At 38.6% G+C, this 21,358-nt stretch overlaps 1 protein-coding gene across 4 annotated transcripts in view; it reads left to right on the forward strand.

The window, feature by feature from the left end:
• LEKR1 (leucine, glutamate and lysine rich 1) overlaps positions 1-21,358 on the forward strand; it is a 118,773-nt gene that overhangs the window by 40,145 nt on the left and 57,270 nt on the right. For 2 of the 4 annotated variants that reach the window (XM_050965924.1, XM_050965926.1), the window contains 3 exons: positions 1,327-1,446; positions 2,381-2,556; positions 17,450-17,635. In XM_050965924.1, coding sequence (XP_050821881.1) covers positions 1,327-1,446; positions 2,381-2,556; positions 17,450-17,635 — 482 coding nt within the window. Of the gene's footprint in view, positions 1-630; positions 714-1,326; positions 1,447-2,380; positions 2,557-17,449; positions 17,636-21,358 lie in introns of those variants that run through there. The other 2 variants (XM_050965927.1, XM_050965925.1) reach the window with 2 other exon arrangements.

The raw sequence follows: 21,358 nt of genomic DNA on the forward strand, positions 1-21,358 counted from the left end.
ATCCTCACCAGCTACTCCACCTCCACCACCAAGAGCCCCGTGAGAGCTTTGGGGGGGACAGGAGGCAGTGGACAGTGGAGGGTAAAGTGGTGGATGAGAAGATCAAGTTGGAGGAGGATGTGGACAGGCGGCAGGCTCGTCCGATGGCATGGTGAGTCAGGACGTCTTTGACTCCAGAGGAGTCTAGATAGTCCCAGCAGTCTGGCTCTGGCATGTCTGAAGCAGAAAAGGGGAGCTCTGGTATCTGCTCATTTTTCTTTGATAGTGCGCGATTACATGAGGTAGGGCTGTCCTTTATTTTGTTACATGGTGCATGTGGGAGAAAGGATAGAGATTAACAATACCAGGTGCTGTTTGCATCTGCTTTGCATTCCCCTGTGCAGCTATTCAGTGGGGGCTCTGGGGGAAAGTTTGTTAATGCACACCTAGATCTCCCAGGAATCCTCCATAGAGATCTCTAGGAAACTTTCCTACAGATACTCTACAATCCTCAGCTGAAGGTTCCTTGGCAGAGCTGCTATATTTCTTCCTCCATTATAGGAAACTTTGCCGCGCCAATCAGCTATTACTTCTGGAGGAACCAAAGCAGCACACAGGCGAGCTGCATACGGACCAGATCTGAAGCTGCATTCATGCAGGAGATGCACCCTTGCATCTTCGGTTACCTTCAGTAGTGTGATTTCAGCTTTGATTGCCCCTGCCTGTGGAAAACGGTGCCAGTACCCTTTGCACTCCACCCCAGAGACACTTTCCATAATGACAGCTGAACTTACATGCAGCTGTGAGATCCTCATTTCAGAGAGTGCTGCTCACTGTCATGTCCCTCGTAAGAATTGTTAATCTGTGTATTGCTGTTTAATAAAGATTGAGTCTTACAAAGACAGTGATTTTTTTTAATTTGTGATCTACACAGGGTGATTGCCACTGTTTGTTTGAATTTCTGTTGCAATCACCATATTTGCAGACTACAATTAATGCTCAGGCCAACTTTTAACTGATTACATCTCTTGCCAACAATGGGCAGGACATATAATTCATCTCTCTATAAAGTTATAGCTAATCATAACAGTAACACAGAAATAATCCATAGTCAAGCAAATGCCCCATGCCTTAAAAGTCAGTAGACTTAAGTTCTGCTGAACAGTAAGAGGAAGTACGTTCAGCAGCTGGAGATATTCCACTTAAACATACCATGTCTCTAGTCCTAAAGAGTATAATTTCTAGCATTAAAAAATTGACACTCAAAACTACTGCAAGAATTAGAATCTGTGGATTTTTAGTAGTGCAAATAGTAACACTATATAACTCTTTTATTTATATTTGTAGAGTAAATAACCTAACTGTGCAGTTGAAAGACAAACAAAGTGAACTGCAAAATCTGAATGAGGCCTTGAGATGCTTCCAAGAAGAGAAGGAAATTGCATATAAAAAGTTACAACTGTTCAAGTAAGAATTCCTAAAGGGCAATATGGTAGATCTTTCTCCTGTGGAAAAAATTAACAGGACTTGCTTGGTCGAATAAGGGAGAGAGAAATATTTTGATATGTTGTGAAGACCATGTTAAATGTTTAAACATACTCAATATATTGAATAATTGTAACATAAAATACGATGGAAGGGAAAGTTATTAGCAATTTCTCTTGGTAAAGCCACAATTTGAAAATATCTTCTGTGACAGACCCAGACCAGTGGGGTACAGGAGTCTGGTAGAGGGCAAATATATTGATCACTGGATGAGTAGTTTTCTGTTCCCTGAGTGACCAGAGCAGGGGCTGCACTAGAGTAATCAGGAACCTGCTAGATCCAATTAAGGCAGACAGGCTGTTTAGATCACCTGCAGCCAATCAAGGCAGGCTAATCAGGGCACCTGGGTTTAAAAAGGAGCTCACTCCAGTCAGGCGAGGAGGAGCCAGAGGAGAGGAAGTGCGTGTGAGGAGCTGGGAGCAAGAGGCACAAGGAGCTGAGAGTGAGAGGGTGTGCTGCTGGAGGACTAAGGAGTACAAGCGTTATCAGACACCAGGAGGAAGATCCTGTGGTGAGGATAAAGGAGGTGTTTGAAGGAGGCCCTGGGGAAGTAGCCCAGGGAGTTGTAGTGTCATGCAGCTGTTACAAGAGGCAGTATAGACAGCTGCAATCCACAGGGCCCTGGGCTGGAACTCGGAGTAGAGGACGGGTCCGGGTTCCCCCCAGACCTCTCAACTATTGATCAGACACAGGAGGAGTTGATCCAGACTGTGGGGAAGATCATTGAGGTCAGCAAATCTGCCAATAAGCGCAGGACCCACCAAAGTAGAGGAGGAACTTTGTCACACTTCCCAGACATTTTTATTTGGTTTTTAAAGAAAAGATTGATCTTGTAAATATTTTTCTGTTTTTGCAGAAAAAGATTGGAGAACCATCGGTTAACTCTAAGCAAGACTCTTTCATTACTTTCCTTTATTAGAAGAGAGCTAGTCAGTATTAAAGAAGTTGCATCTAATAAGCTAGACAACTGGACTGTACTGAGAGAAGAGATTTTTCTACAAATAAAAACTATAAGCAAAGACGCATCGACAGGTAAATCATCAACCTGCAATAATATTTGAGTAGTATATGGTTTGATAGTATTCATCACCATGTATTCTTTGACAGGTTTCCATGCCCTGTTTATGGCTTATATCCTGCCCTCCGTTTTTGGTCATGTACATGTTTGGCACGGTCTACCATTTTGAATTTTTTTTATTCTTCTTTTACTTTTGGATGGGAAAGGTTGTGTGCCTGTGTTTTGACATGCTTAACTGGGTTTTGTGAGAATTTTAAAGAAAGGAGTTTTAAAAAAAATAAAGAATGGTTAGGTTTATTAAGGAGAGACGGTTTTTAAAAAAGTTTGAAAGAGAGTAAAGAGGTTATGAAAGAAAAGAAAGAGGGAAAAATAAGCACATGGCAAAGAAGAAAGGGCTTTAGAGAAAAAATAAAGCAACAAGAGAGTCTGTGTCACTGATCACGTGCAGAGCAAAGCATCCTACCGCTGGGCTGCTGGTAGTGAAATGATAGCTGTTCCGGGTGGTGAGCTTTAGAAGGAAACTATGCTGGAGCAATCAGAAGCTGTTCTACAGCTACATAATAGAATGCTTTCTTTTGAACCAATGCTATCATACCAAGATTTTAAAATAAGAGCCACCACCTCCTTCCAGAAATCCGCTATTGCAGAGTGGATTATTTGAAAAACTCTAGCCAACGAGCGTCTGATTGTGTGTATAAAACTGTATTTTTGCGGGCAATGGTTTTAAAATTGGGAACCTAGACACTACAGCCATGTCCTTTTACAAGACACCAAGAAGCTCAAATTGTTTTTGGGTGCCCCGATTGTGTTCAGAAGAGATGACCCATTTACACTTATTTTGCTAAAGAGACAGCACTGGCATCTAACCCCATGTTTCAGCCTGAAATTGAACCAAAGAAACAGGAAGGATTTATGGGGTCCTCACCAGTTATAAAAGAGGAAAGAATAGCATGCCAAAAAAATAAAATAAATAAAAATTAAAATTAAAACCATAGCTCACAAAAATACATGGTTTTATACAGTGTAAAAAAAAAGAATACATGAATACTTTTGAGCTGTATACAACTTATTTGGTAAGATATTGTAATCTTTGTATTGTGCATATAAAACTGTAAACTAAAATTACAGAAGATGAGGAACTGGGATGGCTCATGGGATATGTGATGTGATAGATTTTCAGTTGTGGATCTTAATTTGGCCTAGGGCAGAAGTACTTGAAATATATGTTGGCTCTTGTGGCCTATGTAAAAGGAGTTGAGCTAAGTCCAGTTACTAATGGGACAGATGTCTGCATCACCACCATCGCCACACTCCCCACTATTACAACTGGCACTCTTGTCCATAATTTAGCAAGACCAGGGTTGAATGGAAGCTGAATTTACCCGCAAACCCCTAAAGATAATAAACCAAGAATTTTGAGACTTCGACCTGCTTTTTACAAAACAGGGTAGTGGCATATGCGCAGAAGTCTGGGGGCAGTTTGCATTGCCTGTACTTTCTGTAAGGTCCTCAAAGAAGCCCTAAATTCACGTATATGTTTTAAATAAAAATTGAATTATAGAACTCAGAAACTGCTATATGAATATAAAGCATGTAAACAGTGTAGTAAGGCTGATAATAGCAAGTATAGGAAGTATTTCATAGTTAGTCTTGAAAATGTCAAATACGTTATAGGAAATTAGATTTAAAACGTACTGTCCTCACTTCATATAACATTTTCACTTAATCTAAAACTTGAGTAGGGAATAAACAGATATGTTGTAACATACATTTTTGTAATTCACAAAAAGCTATTTATCCTCCTGGATCTGACATGCTACATTTTTCTATCTGTATTTACCATAATTTGTTCTACAAATTTTGTTCTTCAAAGCATGGACTTCAATGTAATTAATAAAGTAGCTGTCCTGCTAAATGTACAGATATTGCTGAATGTGGCTTTCTGGGCCTGCCTTTTTGAGTAGTTGGTAAAGAAATGTTTATAAACTTTCACCACAGGGCAGAATTACAAAATCAGGCAAACTTTTAATCTTTCCGTCTTGAAGACACACACACACACACACACACACACACACACACACACACACACACACGTTATGAAATTATTTTTGATTTTTGGAGTGTGAATTGTTATCTGAGTAACTACATACCGCAGATTCAAGATTTTAAAAAATTATTAAAGTACACCTCATTGTCAACATGTGCATGTACTGTCATGTAAGCTATGCTTTGCTGTACATATATTTTGTAATTCATAACATATTTTGAATGCTCTCTGATTTCAATCTTTCAGCTCTCACTTTGAAAAATTAAGTTACCTAATTCAACTGGCAACTGAGATAAATGAGTACTTAACAAAAGAAACTACTTTTGATGCCAATGCTTCTTAAACATGAAACTTTATTTACCAATTCCAAAAATAAAATACACATTAACAATTAAGATAGAATAGTAATACTGGCATCAAAATAAACACTAAACCAAATACATGTAAGGGTATAGCGCTCTTATTTTGTTGAGTGGTAGGACCTTAGTAACCACAGTAGAATAAGTAAGAATGATACTAGGGAAAACATATCTACTCATAAAGCAAGATACCCCTTGTTTTTTAATATCCTGCAGAATTCTACTTATTTGAGTAGCTACAGGCATCTTCCTTATCCTTCATTCAACCAAACAGAAGTTAGATTGGTCAGAATGAAAATGTGGGATATTTTCTTGTACCTTCTTTTCCTTTCATAGTGTGTCTAATCATAAAATAGTCTTAAAGCCATTATGCAATACTACTTAAAAGAAAACTATTTTGTTCTATGCGCCAGTCTGACAGTTCACACAGGGGCAGTGAAAATTTTCTGTGATAATTTTTAATGAGTTGACTTTTCTGAGCCTGCTGTCACAGACAAAGTTATTTTGCAGCAAGATACTAGCTACCAGCAGGAAGCTAAGATTTTAATTAAAATCTTCATTTTCAAATACAATTCACTGTTTATTATAAGGAATGCTTCTTGCAATTTACAAACAGTGCACAAAGCAAGATGGGGTAATCTGACATCCTTTTAAATTATGAAGCCCATTATAACATCACTTCACACAGCATGTAAAATGCTTGGCATTTAAGAAAAGGCTTTTCAAGATGGAACAGAATGTTGCTAAAAGATATTCTAATAGCATATTTAATTGTGAAATGTTTGGTTATTCTTTGCTGAAAATTATAGGATCAACTATTCAGTCATTAAGGGAAGATTGAAGCACAGGCACTAAGTGTGCTTTAGCCTAAGATCCTAATATTTGAAGGCATTTTAATTTGCCATATCTCTCTGTCTTCCTATGGTGTCATACTCATTCAAGATGGTTAGTGTTAGAAAATCTGAGAATCATAGAAGTGCAGGACTGGAAAGGACCTTGAAGTCATCTCATCTATCACCCCTCGGGTAGTCAATTATTTTTTATCATGGTCCAAATTTCTCTGTCAGGATGTACTCAAGCTCCAAACTCCAGAGAAACATTTTTTCACACCATAATAACAATAATGATAATAGTAAGTACATAACAAGATTTTGTAATCTGTTCAAAAGCACCTGTGGTCCGCTTATTGACTACTACAGTATCACCCTCCCCCCACAATGCAGAAGCAGCACTAAGTTTATCTTTGGCACTCTGTGCTGGGAAGCAAGAAGTAATTGTGAGATCTCACTGTTATTTATATTACATACAAATATAATAAATATTAAAAGAATGTTAGGGTTGCAAAGTCAAACACTAAAAAGTTAAGAAATGCCAGATTACTTCAGTTGCAATTGTGAGCCCGCAGTACTTCTGTGAATCAGACTAAGTGTCTCAAGTTGGACAACCAGAAAATGAGGAATCTGCTTACATGCATACAAATATAATAAATATTAAAAGAATAGTAGGGTTGCAAAGTCAAACACTAAAAAGTTAAGAACAGGCACTTATTGGCTACCTGTGTAAATTTTGGTTTGAGTGACTTAACTAGCATCGCATAGGAACTCTGTAGTAGAAGCAGGAATAGAATCCAGTTCTCCAGGATAGCATTCAGCTGTCTTAACCACAAGACCATCCTTTTTCTTCCTACACGTCTCTAGCTCAATCATTATACACCTTCCAGCTTCTGCAACAAATGAAGCAGAGGATCTACAGACAAAATCCTCACTCATGACACACACCTGAACGCTGTTGATAATGTGCACTGAATGAGGCAGGGATGTGATCACAAAATTAAAGGCTGTTTCATAATGCAGACATGCCAGAGGGCCGAATTAAGGTTCCATGAGGCAATATTAATTCTGGAATTTTCTACTTTTTGAGTGCTGACTTTGCAACCTTAACATTCTTTTAAAAGGGGTGGGGGAGGGTATGTAATTTCTTACATTTTGAAAAAAGTAAACTGAAAAGACAAAAATTCTATCATATGGAATCATGATGGCCCCCACATGGATCATCAGCAGAGTCGGGACATTTAGAACCATTCCATGGACTTCTACCACTATATCCAGTGGAGCAACTGTAGCAATATTAGCCTTTTATCTCCTATGTGGGCTAGCCACTAATGGGGGACGAGACATACATTTTACCAGTAGATTTTACTGTTATTTGCTAGACACCAGAAGGATGTTTGAACTCAGGAATTCTGAATTCACTTCCAGGTTCTAGAAGGGAGCATATACATAGACCTTTCTGTCTCTAATCCTAGAATGCATCCCTCGCTCCCCCAACCTGTTGTCTTCTGTCTGTTCTCCCTGTTTCTATCCTCCTCTGCTCCTGTCCTTCCATAACTTGTCCCTTTCCCCCTCTATCCCTGTATTTGTCTCTCTAACATTTCCTTTCCTACATCTTACCTCTTATCATTTAGCTAGAAGGAGGGATCACTGACAGCGCAGGAGAGAGAGCCTCTCTGCTTTTGGTGTCCAGCACTACATGTTCCCCAGCAGTGTGGAGGATCAGTTGCAATAAAAAGTCCTGCTGGGCCCCAGGCTGAGCATGCTTATTGTTAAGGTAACCAGATGTCCTGGTTTTATAGAGACAGTTCTGATTTTGTGGGCTTTTTCTTATATAGGCACCTATTACCCCCCACCCCCTGTCCTGATTTTTTATACTTGCTACTTGGTCATCCTGCTTATTGTTGGTGGTACAGAGAGTGGAGTATATTCGGCACAGATGAAATGTTCAGATCGTTTTGCTGCTAGACTCTAAGAAACCTCTAGTTAGTGCATGTAAACAGTGATTTTCAGTGGCTTATAATTTGGACACATTTCAGTGGATTTTCACTGGAACAGCAAAAGGCACCTTTCTGACCAGAATTCCCCTTGCCAAATTTCAGGTCCACTTTTCCCAACAAATGCACACAGGATGCGAATCAAAGAATTCTCACCATGCTCCAGGCACATGCTTTTGCAATAAGCTGAAGAAGAGGTCTGTGACACCACCTCCAGCAGATTGTCTGCCTATGAGTTGCAAGGAGGATTACAAGGAGAGCCAGAAACTTCCTGCTTCAGGAAATGTTCAACAGTGTCCAAATGCTGATCTCTGCAGTGTCATCTCAACAGGATGTCCTCTATCTGGGTTTATCTGCATTTCTTAGGTCTACTAGTCTCTTGCATTAGATCATTCTCTGGACAAAACTGCATGTGAGAACTTTGAGATTTCTTCTGGGTCTTATCATAGTAAATGCATGGAAAAGTAAATATGATGATTTGAGTAGTGCGTTTCCTTCACAACTTAGATCTTTGTGTTTTTTCCCAGTTTTGACTACTTGGAAATCACAACACATAGAGCACATGATCGAGGACAGAGAAGCTACAGAGCGCTGATTTTGCCAACCTGAGAACTGGTCTTCTAGGAGCCTTAAGAGCATGTCCTGTTATAGTCAGAAAATACTGCAAATATAACATATATAAACCAACAGGTTGTGACAAAATTCTCATATCTAAACACAGAAGCAATATCAAGTCTTTCCTATGAAGAACATCATTTTAGAGTCCTTTGAGGATATTTCCAGATAAGCAGAGTAGTTCCTGAACTAGGAGGATTTCCAGTTCAAATAAGGAAGTGAGGCTACCATCAAGTGGACTTGTTTTGCATTGCTGAATACAAATCAAGCTGTTTGTTCATAAAGGAAGCGGACCAGAGATCAGTGGAAATAGAGTCACTAGTTTCCAAATGGCCAAATCTGGAGGTTTTTTCCTCTGCAGCCAGTAGGAAGAGTATTTCAAAAGATCAAAAAGGAGAAGGCAGCTGTAATACTAGCCACCTCAAATAAGGTTGTGGTTCTTGACCAAGTAGAACTTTTCCAGAGACCACTGTCTTCTCAGCAAACTCTTCTCTCCCGGAAATGAAAAAGATTTTACCACTGATGTACTCACTATAGTTTGTCTCCTGTTGACTCTCCTATCTCTGAGGTGTTAGAATACTTACTTACTGTGATGAATGCAGGATTTTCTTTGAGTTCCATTAAAGCACACCTAGTTGCCATCACAGCATTCCAGTCTCTGGTACAAGGCTTCTCCGTATTCACTCACCCTGCAACACTGAGATTTATATAGGGTCTGTCAAGCCTCTTTCTGAATGTTAGGCACCCTACTCCTATCTGGGACTTGAATTTGTCTGTCAGTGCTTTGCTGAAGCCACCCTTTGAACTGCTGTTAATCTGCTCACCTATGAACCTCTCCATCAAAATGACATTCATAGTGGCTGTTATCTGTGCCTGAAGGAATATAGAACTGGGAGCTTTAATGACTGACCCTCCATTACCGACTTTTTCAAAGATAGTTTCTCTTTAACCACATCAATGTTTTTACCCAAGATTACTTTTAATGTTCATATCAGTTAGTTTATCTCCTGCTCTTTTTGCCCAAGCCTCATGAACCAGAAACCCACTTTCTAAATGAGTTTCTGGTTTCATGCCAGAAACCCACTTAGAGCCTGTTATACAGCTGTTACTGTGTCCTGCCTCCCTAAATTCACTGCTCATTCTACAAGATTGTACTCCACATTTGTGGCCTTGCTAAAGGCTGTATCTGTTATGGAAACATGAAGGGCTACTACATTGTCTTTGATCCACACTTCCTTGAGACACTGTGCCTTGGTTGATGCTTCCTGGGCAGATATTGCCTTTGGCTCTGTAGGCCTATGGACAGCGTGACTGATTTCTGAAGCCCCTACCTCCTTCACAGGGTACTGCTAGGGAGTCACCTCAAGTGGAACACACATAGGGATACTACTCAAAAAAAAAAAGAGGTTACTTGTATAGTAATTGGATTTCTTCGAGATGTGTGTCTCTATGCATGCTCTGCTACCTTCCCATCTCCTCTCTGCTTCAGAGTCTCATCTCCTTGGGACCTTGTAGTAGAGAAGGAACTGAGGGTGGTTCACCCTCAAAGCCTTATATGTCCTTGGTATGAGGCATGAGGATATGTAGGGAATATGTGCAAAATGAACAGGCACTGCTGGCACTCATAGAGACATGCATTTTGAGGAAGTCCAGTTACTGTACAAGGTAAATAATGTCTCCTTACCTGAATCTAATAGTTTGTCCATCGGATTGGCTTATCCTGACAAAGATTCTTCTGAAATAATAGGTGTTCTTCATGCATCCCATAATTCTTTTCCCCATGCAGCCAACACAAAAATGCAGACTGAATTCTTAAGCTCATGTTGGGACAAAGAGATTAATCCCCAGGAAGTCAGGAATTCCAACTCTCTGGTTTTTCTGTGGTATAGCATAGGCATGTGCCTAAGACCTCCAACTGTCACATCACATATTTTCAACATTAAACAGCATTATAAATGTAAAGTTATGTCAGTCTCTTATAGATCACCAGAAGATATCTACTGTTTTTTAAGCGTGGTATGCCTATCCAAACCAAGTTAGACCTACCTTTCCTAGTTAGGGCCTAACTACATACTCCCAGCTCTCACAGTCCATGTGTTTGAAACAATGACATCTGCTTCCTTGTATTTCTTTTCTATCAGGATGTGTACAATTACATGGCAAAGAGGTCTCTGATATCTCTGCTCTAAAAGGACCATGATCCTTACTTCATCTTACAAGAGGGAAAGGATACGCTCCTTGCTTTGGAGTCATTCATAACCAAAGTTGATCCTATCTATCTAATATATGTATGTAGCTCCCATTATTATAGTATCTGAGAACCTTACTATCTTCACAACTGTACTTATCTTCACAACTTCCCTGTGTAGTAGGGAAGTGCAATTAACCTTATTTTAAAGATGGGTAACCGAGGCTCAAAGATACTATTTTAAAGGTATTTAAGTACCTGAGGATGGAGCTAGGCATCAGTAGAATTTTCAAAAGTGCTTCAACACCTAACTTGCATTGATTTCAATGGTAGTTAGGCATTTAGGTGCTTCTGAAAATTCCACTAGGCACCTATCTGGATCCTTAGCTGCTTGGATCCGGAGGACAGAATTGAACCTAGGTCTCCCAAGACCCATGCTAGCACCCCTACCACATAATTCCTATGAAGTTGGAAAGATGAAATCATTTTTGCTTCGTGTCCAAATCCTGAATACCCAAAAGAAAAAAATGTGGCACATGTTGGATGTGAGAACAGCATTAAAAAAAATCTTGATGGGATTGACCTGTTCAGAAAAACATCATCCTGGTTAATTCCCTTTCACCTGAGATGGTTCTGCCTGATTGCATCCAAATGCTTCATACCAAGGCACATCAACCGCTGCTTCATTGAAGCATATTCAGCTGCAGGTAAGCTCATCCCAAAAAAGATCAGAGCCCACTCATCCTGTACTGGGTCACTTTCCTGAATCAAAAGGAAAATCTGCAGGTTTACCACTGGATCATCCTTCAGCATTATAGGCCTGACCTTCAGTTTTCCACTGAACCATCCTTTGGCAGAAAGACGCACTCCAGGCTGTTCCAAAATTACTGTTTTCATGGAAGAAGAAATCTTATCCTTTGTCTTATTACCTGTCCTATTGATCCTTACCGTTCAGTGTGTTCATACCTAGCTCTGAGTGGGCAAGCTCAGGATCTAGAATGAAAATTGGTTTCTTGAACATTACATTTCTGGGATGGACTTCTTCCTCAGTCCATGCCACCTGGATTTCTCTGGGTATTTCTAAAAGAATCACTGCTAGGGATGAAGCAGAGAGTTACTAGAAGTTAAGTAAGTGGTTGCATTAGGTATTTTTCATTAATGTAAATGTAACTGTTTCAATAAGCTATGGGAGTATTCTTGTGTTGGAAAGGGTGTGGCCAAGCCCTGTTGCTGATAAATAAATTTGAACTACCTTTGAAATTTGCTTAGAAAGAGAGGTAACCCAAACAAACAAAATGATCAGGTAACATTTTTCTCATTAGGTTAATTATTGAGTTTTCAGAGGTATACGAATGGCTTCTTAGTCACTTTAAAATGTACGTGTGGCTTTGTTAGACTGTTTAACTTTGGAGAAAGGGAAATTATTTACCCGCAGTTCTTGTTCTCAGAAGGAAATAATTATTATAATAGATTACCACTCACCCACTTTCTCTGCTGAATTAGAATAGTTTTTAATGTTTTGCACTATAATAGGAACTAGTAGTTGAGGCAGTTACGCTCGGTATGCTGTTATGCCTCAGAAGTGAGTGTAGGCACGCATCATGCAATGAGGTGTATATTAACTCAGAACAGTGAGCTCGGAATGTTCTGACCCCAGTTACATGCAGGGAGCAGGCACCAAGGAGCGAGTACTGTAACCATCTGAAGACAAGTATTACAAGCAAGTTGCTTTCTTTTACTATTAACTTTTGCTGGAATAAAATACTTAAATGTTTCTGTATTGCCTTTTGAACCATGAACCAATCTTTTAACAAGCATGTCACTAAGGGTTCCACTCTTCTTGCATATTTCCTGCCTTATTTCACAATCAGTTGTTTATGACATTACAGTTGATTGATTGCTATGGAAATTATTATGATGTCACAAACCGAGGACATTAAGAACTCTAGAAACAGGCTCTGTATTTTCTCCCCTTTGTTATTCCTATGAAAATAAAGAGAATATGTAGTCATATGTCTGAATAATTTATGGTATTTAAAAGTATCCACAATGTGCCAGCTGTTCTTTTCTGAAGTACTGTTTTATTAATTTGTAATATTCTTAAATATGTATGCTTCCCCTCTTGAAACAATTGGATCCCTTAGTAATGTTTCAGGTGCCTAGCTATAACATCTCAGCTTTGTTTTATTGTCCTGTAGCATGATGTAAGAATTACTCATGAGACACTGTCTTTACATTCAACTATTGTTCCGGTAGAAGTGACCTAGAAGACACTTCTACATTTACAGAAGTATCCTACCTGTTTGCTTGTTAGTAATTTTCATTCCCAGAGCCTTTGCATTAATTAAATTCCAAGAAAATAATATCTAGAATGATTTATTTTTAAGGTTAATTATATGGCCTGTTGAAGGTCCCCTCTATAGGTGAAATATATCCTGCACTGCACTCCACGTAACCCTTTCAAAGTAGTGAACTACTATATTTGTGTGTACACGTCCCTGAAATCCAGAATTTTGGATCAAAATCCCTTACCCATAATCATTCATCAGTTCCCAGTCTGGTATGTTTTCGTTGTTTTTGCAAGTTTGCCTTGTCAAGTAGCCTTAACTCTCTCTGGGATCAGTGTTAGGATTTAGTAAATTATTATTTTTAGTTTAGTTTAAAAGTATACAGTGTTTGGATCACTTATAATGCTACTTTTTTTGTTGTAGCTTTCAGGAATAGTCTTTGGAGAACTTGTCTTCTATGTCATAGATGTAAAAATAGGGTTTATGAAATGCTGCTCTTGAGCCACAATATCCTGGACTAGTTTATGCATGACATTCTTAAAAACCTTTAAAAATGATGTGTATGGACATTATTCAGACCTGGATAATTAATATCAAGTGGTAACCTACATTTGAATCACTTTTTTTGTGTACCGTGCAATGCCTTTGTCAATACATCAATATTAATAAGCATTAAGATAACAATTATGGTAAGGCATAGTTAATGGAAGTACTTGCCTGCATAAACTATTAACAATCTGCCTGTGGGCAACATAAAGAATTATGCAGTTGTTGGTTTGAGAGACACAAATGAGACTTAATCTCAATGTCAGGAACATTGTAACGAGTAATACGAATAAAAGTGGTAGAAACACAACTGAACACCCACTACTGCAAGTCCAAAAACAAGCATACATCAAAAGTGAACCTTGTTCTCCCAAAACAAACATTCTTGTTATCCGTAGATACAGATTGGTGTATTAAAAGAGAGTGCTGTACATTCAGAACTAACATTTTGTATGTAATGGAAGAGCCTCTTTTTCCTGACTTTAAAGCAAACAGAAGAATTAAGTAACACATAGTATGCCTTATTTTTCATTCTTTGGCCAACTAAAAAACACAGTGAAATTAGTTGGGGTTTTGAGTGCCCAAGGAATGCAGGATTAGACACAGTCATAGTCTAAAAGTTTGTCAGGGTAAAGTTTTAATACATATATTTCATAGACTCATAGATAAAGAAAAGACCTAGTTCATTCCTCTGCAGCATAAGTTTGTCCCCTACAATGTTTTTACTTGGTTTTTGTCTTGTCTAGTTTTAACTGTCTTCAGCAAGAGGTTCTTTAGGATCTTTCTGCTCAAATGTAGCCATATAAAATAAGTATAAAGCTTTGTATATATGTAATCAATTATTTTTTCAACTATTCAACCTACACTCAGCTAATATAGGCAACCTTATGTTTCTCTTCCTCTAATCCTTATCTGCTTGCTCTCCTCTACCCTGTGTTGTATTCTACTTTAACTTGGTGCCTCGTGCCCTTATTTGGGGCCTAAGCCTACAACATCTTTCATGTGGTGTGGTTGAATCTTGCTCCTGCACAGAACAACCTGTAGCATTGAGGCCTAAGACTGTAAGCTCTTTGAGCCTTTCTTTTGGTTTGTTTGTGTCCGATGTCCAACACAATCGTCCCTGCTCCTAACTGGTGCCCCTGGGCACTATTGTTATATAAATAATAATAATAGTAATAATTAGTAATATGAATAAGTAAAGGTTGTTGGACTAAAACAACATATCACAAAATATTTTTCATGGCTCTAGGACAGTGCTTCCCAAACTTGGGACGCCGCTTGTGTAGAGACAGCCCTAAGCAAGCCAGGCTGGATTGTCTACCTGCCGCGTCTGCAGGTCCGGCCGATCGCGGATCCCACTGGCCGTGGTTCGCTACTCCAGGCCAATGGGAGCTGCTGGAAGCAGCACGGGCCGAGGGATTGCCGCTTCCAGCAGCTCCCATTGGCCTGGAGCAGCAAACCGCGGCCCCTGGGAGCTGCGATCAGCCGGACCTGCAGACGTGGAAGATAAACAAACCGTCCTGGCCCGCCATGGGCCTTCCCTGCGCAAGCAGCTTCCCAAGTTTGGGAAACTCTTCACTAGAAGTCTTGTTCCTAGAGGAAATACTTTGGAAACCAAGGACAGTAAATAAATAGCTTGTTTTAACAAATATATTTGAAACATGAAGGCAGGTTATCTTATTTACTAGTTAAATGGTATGATTATATGAAATAATTTTGTACTGCAGTCATATTTTTTTCTGTGTACTAGAACATACTTGAAAAGAACCATTGTAGTGTCCTCTGGAAAAGATACAAGTATGTTGACATAAAAGTCATTTTACATTGCATTCTTAAATACTTGACATGTTAAACTAGCCAATCTCATTTTATCATAGAGCAAACAGGCAACAGTATGTACCCTTTAACCTTGCAGGAGCATTCTGGTTGGGATGTAATCTCTCTTTATTGGCACCCAGACGCATGCAACTAGGGAAAACTGATACAAACTCCTATTATTTCCAATTCTAAAGAATGAGACTAAACTTCTGTAATAAGCATATTATATTTCTTCTTATACCACCTAACTACTGAACGTGTCATAACCATCATCCAGTAAAACAAATAAAGGCTAAAAGTATCACAGAAGATATGGTTTTACTGTGGAATAACTAGTGCATGTTAGCAATCTTGTGGTAAAATCCCAGGGGAGACAAGGGTCTGTAGTTATCGTGAGATAGTGAGGTGAGGTCAGTACTATTCCCCCACTTGTAGTTGACCTGGCCTATTTACCTTGTGGTAAACATGACCTGTGCCTTGTTTCCACTTGGCTCTTACATCAGTATAGCTAATATGCATTAGTTATTCCACAGTAAAAAAAAAAACCCATCATTTTGCGGTGAAGACATAGCATATGATTCTTCAACAGTAATAACTAAAATAAGTAATAAAATGAAAAATGAAATCTGATATTATTCTCAAAGACTGTCTGAACTAAGTTTTAAAAATACTGTATGTTTTTAAAAAGGGCTAGTTCCATGGATGTCTCCACTAAAGCTCTACGAACCCTTCCAGCTTTGATTTCAAAATGGGTTTATACGTTTTTTTGTATTTCAGAAATGGGGTCTGAGGCTTCGAAGATTAGAAAGGTTTGGGTTCAAATAAACCCCTGTTGCTCAGTGTTGAATTTTGTTTTGAATACATAGGTAAGGTACAGGTTTACTGGGATGGGAAAATACTGTGGACCGAATTCAGCCTTAGTATATGCGGGAATACCTCTCACTGAAGTCAAAGATGCAATAGGTGGGCAGAATCTGCTCTGTCCATGTCCACCCTCAGCAATAATCAGTTTGCTGCATTCTGCGCTAGTTGCTTGTAATTGATGAGACTTTTGGGTGCCCCGCATCAAAGCCATCTTCAGGGGTATAAATCAGTTCAACAACCATCAGGCAGAATATACTTTTTAAAGCCACATTGTCTCCTTGGAGCTTTAAGGATTTATCCTTTTAACATGTGTTTTAGATATGAATAAAATCCTAAAAATTATCGCACTTGTTCAATAGTTATCTTTGATAGTTAATTATCTGGATTGCTTCATTCAAATATCAAAAGTGAATAATGAAATAGTTTAATTAATATTTTCTTTTTCATATAACAATTTTGAGTTAATGGACATAAAATATATAATAACAAATGAACTTAATTTTTTTAAAACTTATAAGCTCCAGTCTACCACAAGTAGCCTGCTTGGATCCCTATTGAATTCAGTGGGACTACATGCAGGCCTAAGACTGCCCAGATAGATCCTGTTTTAGGACTGGTACCATGTAATGTAGTGTTAAATATACTGAACTGAGAAAATGAGAAGTTTATCTTGAATATTTGAAAAAGAAAACCTTTAATCTCAGAGTGGGACCTTGCGTGGTAAGTTTCATCTTGGACATATGTTTGTAAAATTGAGGTTATAGAAATGCAGATGTATTTTTACTATCCTGGTATTAATGTGTGTCTTTCTAATAAATCCATATGAATCTTATTTTGAGATCTAAGAGAAATTCTACATTATTATTTATTAAAACTTGTATTATTTGTCCTCTAATATCCATCAATATCTGACCAAAAAAAACCCCCAAAACAAAAAACAAATCCCAACGTGACCATTGTTAGTGAGCTTTTAGGAGTTTATTTTCATCTTACTGCTCAGGGATGTTACAGATAAAAGGTTAGTATTAATGGAGCTTGTATGCATAAATCCCTATGCTTATTCATTTAAAAAGAAGGATTGCTCACATTACATTTCATGCTTAATATTTCAACGACCTAGTGGAAGTTGCCTGAGTGTAAATGCATTGGAAAAGCCACCTTTTTCATCTGTCTGTGTTTTCAGCAGAAAGATGCAGTGCTGATGTAAATATCTTACAATGGCTTTGTACCTTAAGTAAAATTATAGATTAATGCAAATATTAAGTTCTTAACAAAAGACAGGCATTGAGATTATGGCAATGTGTTTGTATTTTAGAATGTAAATTTATTAACATTTTACGTAATTTTTTCTTCAGAAGTATCCAGACTGAATCAAAGGCTGGCAGAATTCCAGAGGGATAAAGTGTCCCTCCAGGAGGAGGTGAAACATTTGAAGTTGGTGTCCGATGCAGTTGAGTTGAAAAGTCAGCAGCTTCAGACTTCACTCCAACAAGAGAATGAATTACAAAACAGATGCCATGAATTACAGAAAGAAACATTAGGTGAGAGAGAGAGAGTTTTTTTGTGTCTTAAGCAAATCACTAGATGCAATGAAATGGAAATCAAACTATTTTCTAAACTTTACTCATACCCTATGGTCCCTGCCCATTAGCTTACAGTCTAATTTGAAACAAGACACACGTGAGTGAAACAAACAGTAGGAGGACAAAGAGGAAAAGGGTTGAGAGCATCAGTAATAAGACTACATGGGCTAGCTGTTGCAAAACTTGATGATTCCAAATAATTTGAAAGCAGTTTTAAAATAAAGATTAGCTGTCTTTAACTACCCTAGCCATTGTTAGGTGGTTGATTTTCTTGTAGACATTACAATGGAGATATAACTTTATAAACTTTTATACATTTCCCACATTTAATTATTAATTTTCAATGTAAATTTAAATGTTGTAAAGTTTACATGTAGAACAGTATAACAAGTTGATGTAGGGGCTCAGTAGTGTCTGTGTATGGTTATTAATATTGCAGTTTTCTGCAGTGCCTGTGTGCCAGTGCTGCACAGGTATATTAGATCTGCATTGTGAGGCCCATAGTAGACTGAAAGGCAGGGATCGGCAACCTTTGGCATGCGGCCTACCAGGGTAAGCACCCTGGCGGGCTGGGCTGATTTGTTTATCTGCCGCGTCCGCAGATTCGGCTGATCGCGGCTCCTACCAGCCGCGGTTCGCCATTCCAGGCCAGTGAGAGCGGTGGGAAGCAGCGGCCAGCACATCCCTCTGCCCACGCCGCTTCCCGCAGCCCCCATTGGGCTGGGATGGCAAACTGCGGCCAGTGGGAGCCGTGATCAGCCAAACTTGCAGAGGCAGCAGGTAAACAAAGCGACCTGGCCTACCAGGGTGCTTACTCTGGCAGGCCACATGCCAAAGGTTACCAATCCCTGCTGTAAGGAATATCACTTCTCTCTTTGTGGATTCTAGAAGCTCTTTTTGGAAACTGGTTTTCTCTTTCCTCCATCTTCTTTCCAATTATGGTGAAAAAATTTAATAAAAAAGATTTTTTTAGCAAGATGCTCTAAAAGTTGTCCGGCTTTGGGGCATTCACTCTTTAAAAATAAATAGTTACTAATTACTTTTCTATTTTAATAGCTATTAAAACACTGCTCATTTTTAAACAAGGCTTACATTGTGTTCACACAATCTGGAGACTGATATGTTTAGAACATGTACAGATTGTGCTATTCTAGATACAGCTTTGACTCATCCAAATGGCACTGTTATTACAGAGCAAACTGCCGCATGCAGAGTATGTAATTTCAAATCTAAAACAGCAGTTCTTAATGTTAACAGCGTTGAATGAATTTCACTCCAAAGCCTACAACAGCGATAAGATTTAATGTGGGATTGAAAAATGGTAAGGCACAGATGGCTTTTACTGACTTGTCATCCCATATTAATGAGAACAATCTTTATTTTGTTAGGTATTCATGGTACTCTTCTACTCTTAAAAACCCTGGCATGCAAAAACACTTGAAAGATCTCAAAGTGGGCAAACAATATACAGAGGATAGTGAATATGAGCCAGTGACTTTTCGACCCCGTCCACATAAGTCATAGAGGGTTAATACTTCTCCCCTTTTTGGTGTTTAGTTTTATTCACAAAATGAACATTAAATGAAACACAAAATCTAGTTCAAGCCTTTTCTTCAGAGTTAGCTGGTCCCAGAATTCTTCCCTGTGGACGGCTGCACTCACATCTTACATCCTCTCTCGTAGAGAGCCACTGTCTTACATTTGGGTAGAGTAATGTAACAATGAAATAGCAAAATACACTTAACGCCATCCAGTAGGTTCATCAACTGCTAACAGGTTAGGGTGGGTTCAGGTAAATGCTGCCACCCAATTACAGTGAGATTTTCCCTTTTTTACCTCAGAAGTCTTTGACATTGTCAGTCATTGGACACTACTGACTCATCTTGGTGACCTAACTGGGTACAAATAAATGCACTGTTATGGTTTAAGTCTCTCTTCCCAAACTATCCTTAAAGGACTATAATAGACACACACATCTCTGCCTTCAAAAACCTCACAAACTGTTATCTTTTCCCCTCTTTAATATATATGTAAAACACTGGGAAATGGTCTGGACTAAAATGCCAGCAGTGTGCAGACAGCATTTGCTATATATATTTTTTGCATCAAGATCTAACGTTACTATCTCTTAGCTGTCTGAAGGAAGGACCTGGATAAAGAGGAAAAAACTAACAAAAACCTCAAATAAGATGGAATTAATGTTAGTTGGGGGCGAGGTGGTGGCGGAGTTCAAGCCTTTAACCAGCATGTTAACTTTATCTCCTATCCTCCTTGTTAAAATTATCTGCCCCTAGACCACTAAGGTTCTCCTGATTCCTAACTGCTATTGGAAATCCAGATAAGCAACAGCTCCTAAAAATGTCTTCTTCCATATACAGTTGACAAAGTGGTTTCTCCACTCTTAATAGATGCTGATCTAGCCAAAATGGTCTAGGCATTTGTAGTTTCCAGGCTTGACTGTTACAATAACTATGAGCATAAAGGCCTTGTAAAATCTTCATCTTGTCCAGAATGCAGCATCCTACCCATTCACCAGTATAAGCACAAACACATCACTCCTATGCTCTGGAAGTTACATTGGGTCTCCATTGAATACCAGATCAACTGAATAGTCTGGAATCCAATTTTTAAAGTTGTCAAAGGGGACTGGATCATCTCAGATTTGCTTCCTCTTTTAGATGATGTACAGTGACAACTGCACTCTTCAGGCAGGGAACTGTCAACAAAAATAGTGAGTCTTATGGTAGAGAGAGTCAGAGCTTTCTTTCTCACTGGTTCCTGGCTATCGAGCTCATTAACATAAGAACACAGTATGACCTAAACTCAAAATGTAAAACCTTTTCCTCCTCTATAACCTTCCCATGATGAGGATGATGTGTTTTGTTAAAAAAAGTCATGATGTCATGCTTGGCAGCAGAGAACTAAAAACTGCGTTAAATGTGTACAATTTTTGTAAGATGGAGATCACGATGATGAATGAGTTATAAATACTTTAAAAGACAGATTTTTTTTATGAGTTAAATTATGGTTACACTTGCATTTTGTCTAGATTCTGCACACCTCCTTTGACTGATGCAGTACTTTAGGATGAATTTAACACTTTTTGAATGTAAAATATTACACACATTTCACAAAGAAATGGCATGAAATTCCTTAATTATTGTCAGTAGGCTGTGATTATTATTATTGAACTACAGTGCTTTGGTCTAATTTCTCAAGTATCTGCTTGTTTTTTATTGCTGCACAGTGGCACACTTGGACATTCTGTTGGGGTAGGAGGTGCACAAATTCAAAAGACAACAGAGAATAAGGAAAAGGAAAATAAGTCAGGCACACAGAACGGCTTAGAAATGCAGAATGTCAAGCATATTTGAACATGTCCAGCATGAAGAAAGCAGTCCCATGAAAGATGAGCTTTGCAGGCAGTGATCTAAAAACCAATATGAGGGTAATAATTTTACAAATCTGAACTGGTCTTAAACAATGTCTCCAATGTACGATGCACCAAATGTGCTTTCCTTCATTGGGCATAGACATATCTTTGAAAATTGATGTGGCTCTTTTTTTGGTTCAGATTAATATATCTGTTCCTCCTCTTGAACAAATACTTATTGTGAGAAATGCAAAGAATACTTCAGTGTTTCTTATCTTTTCCATTTGTTCCTTGGAAAACCTTTTAAC

The sequence above is a fragment of the Gopherus flavomarginatus genome, chromosome 8 (genome assembly GCF_025201925.1).
Source record: "Gopherus flavomarginatus isolate rGopFla2 chromosome 8, rGopFla2.mat.asm, whole genome shotgun sequence".
Classification (NCBI taxonomy): domain Eukaryota; kingdom Metazoa; phylum Chordata; order Testudines; family Testudinidae; genus Gopherus; species Gopherus flavomarginatus.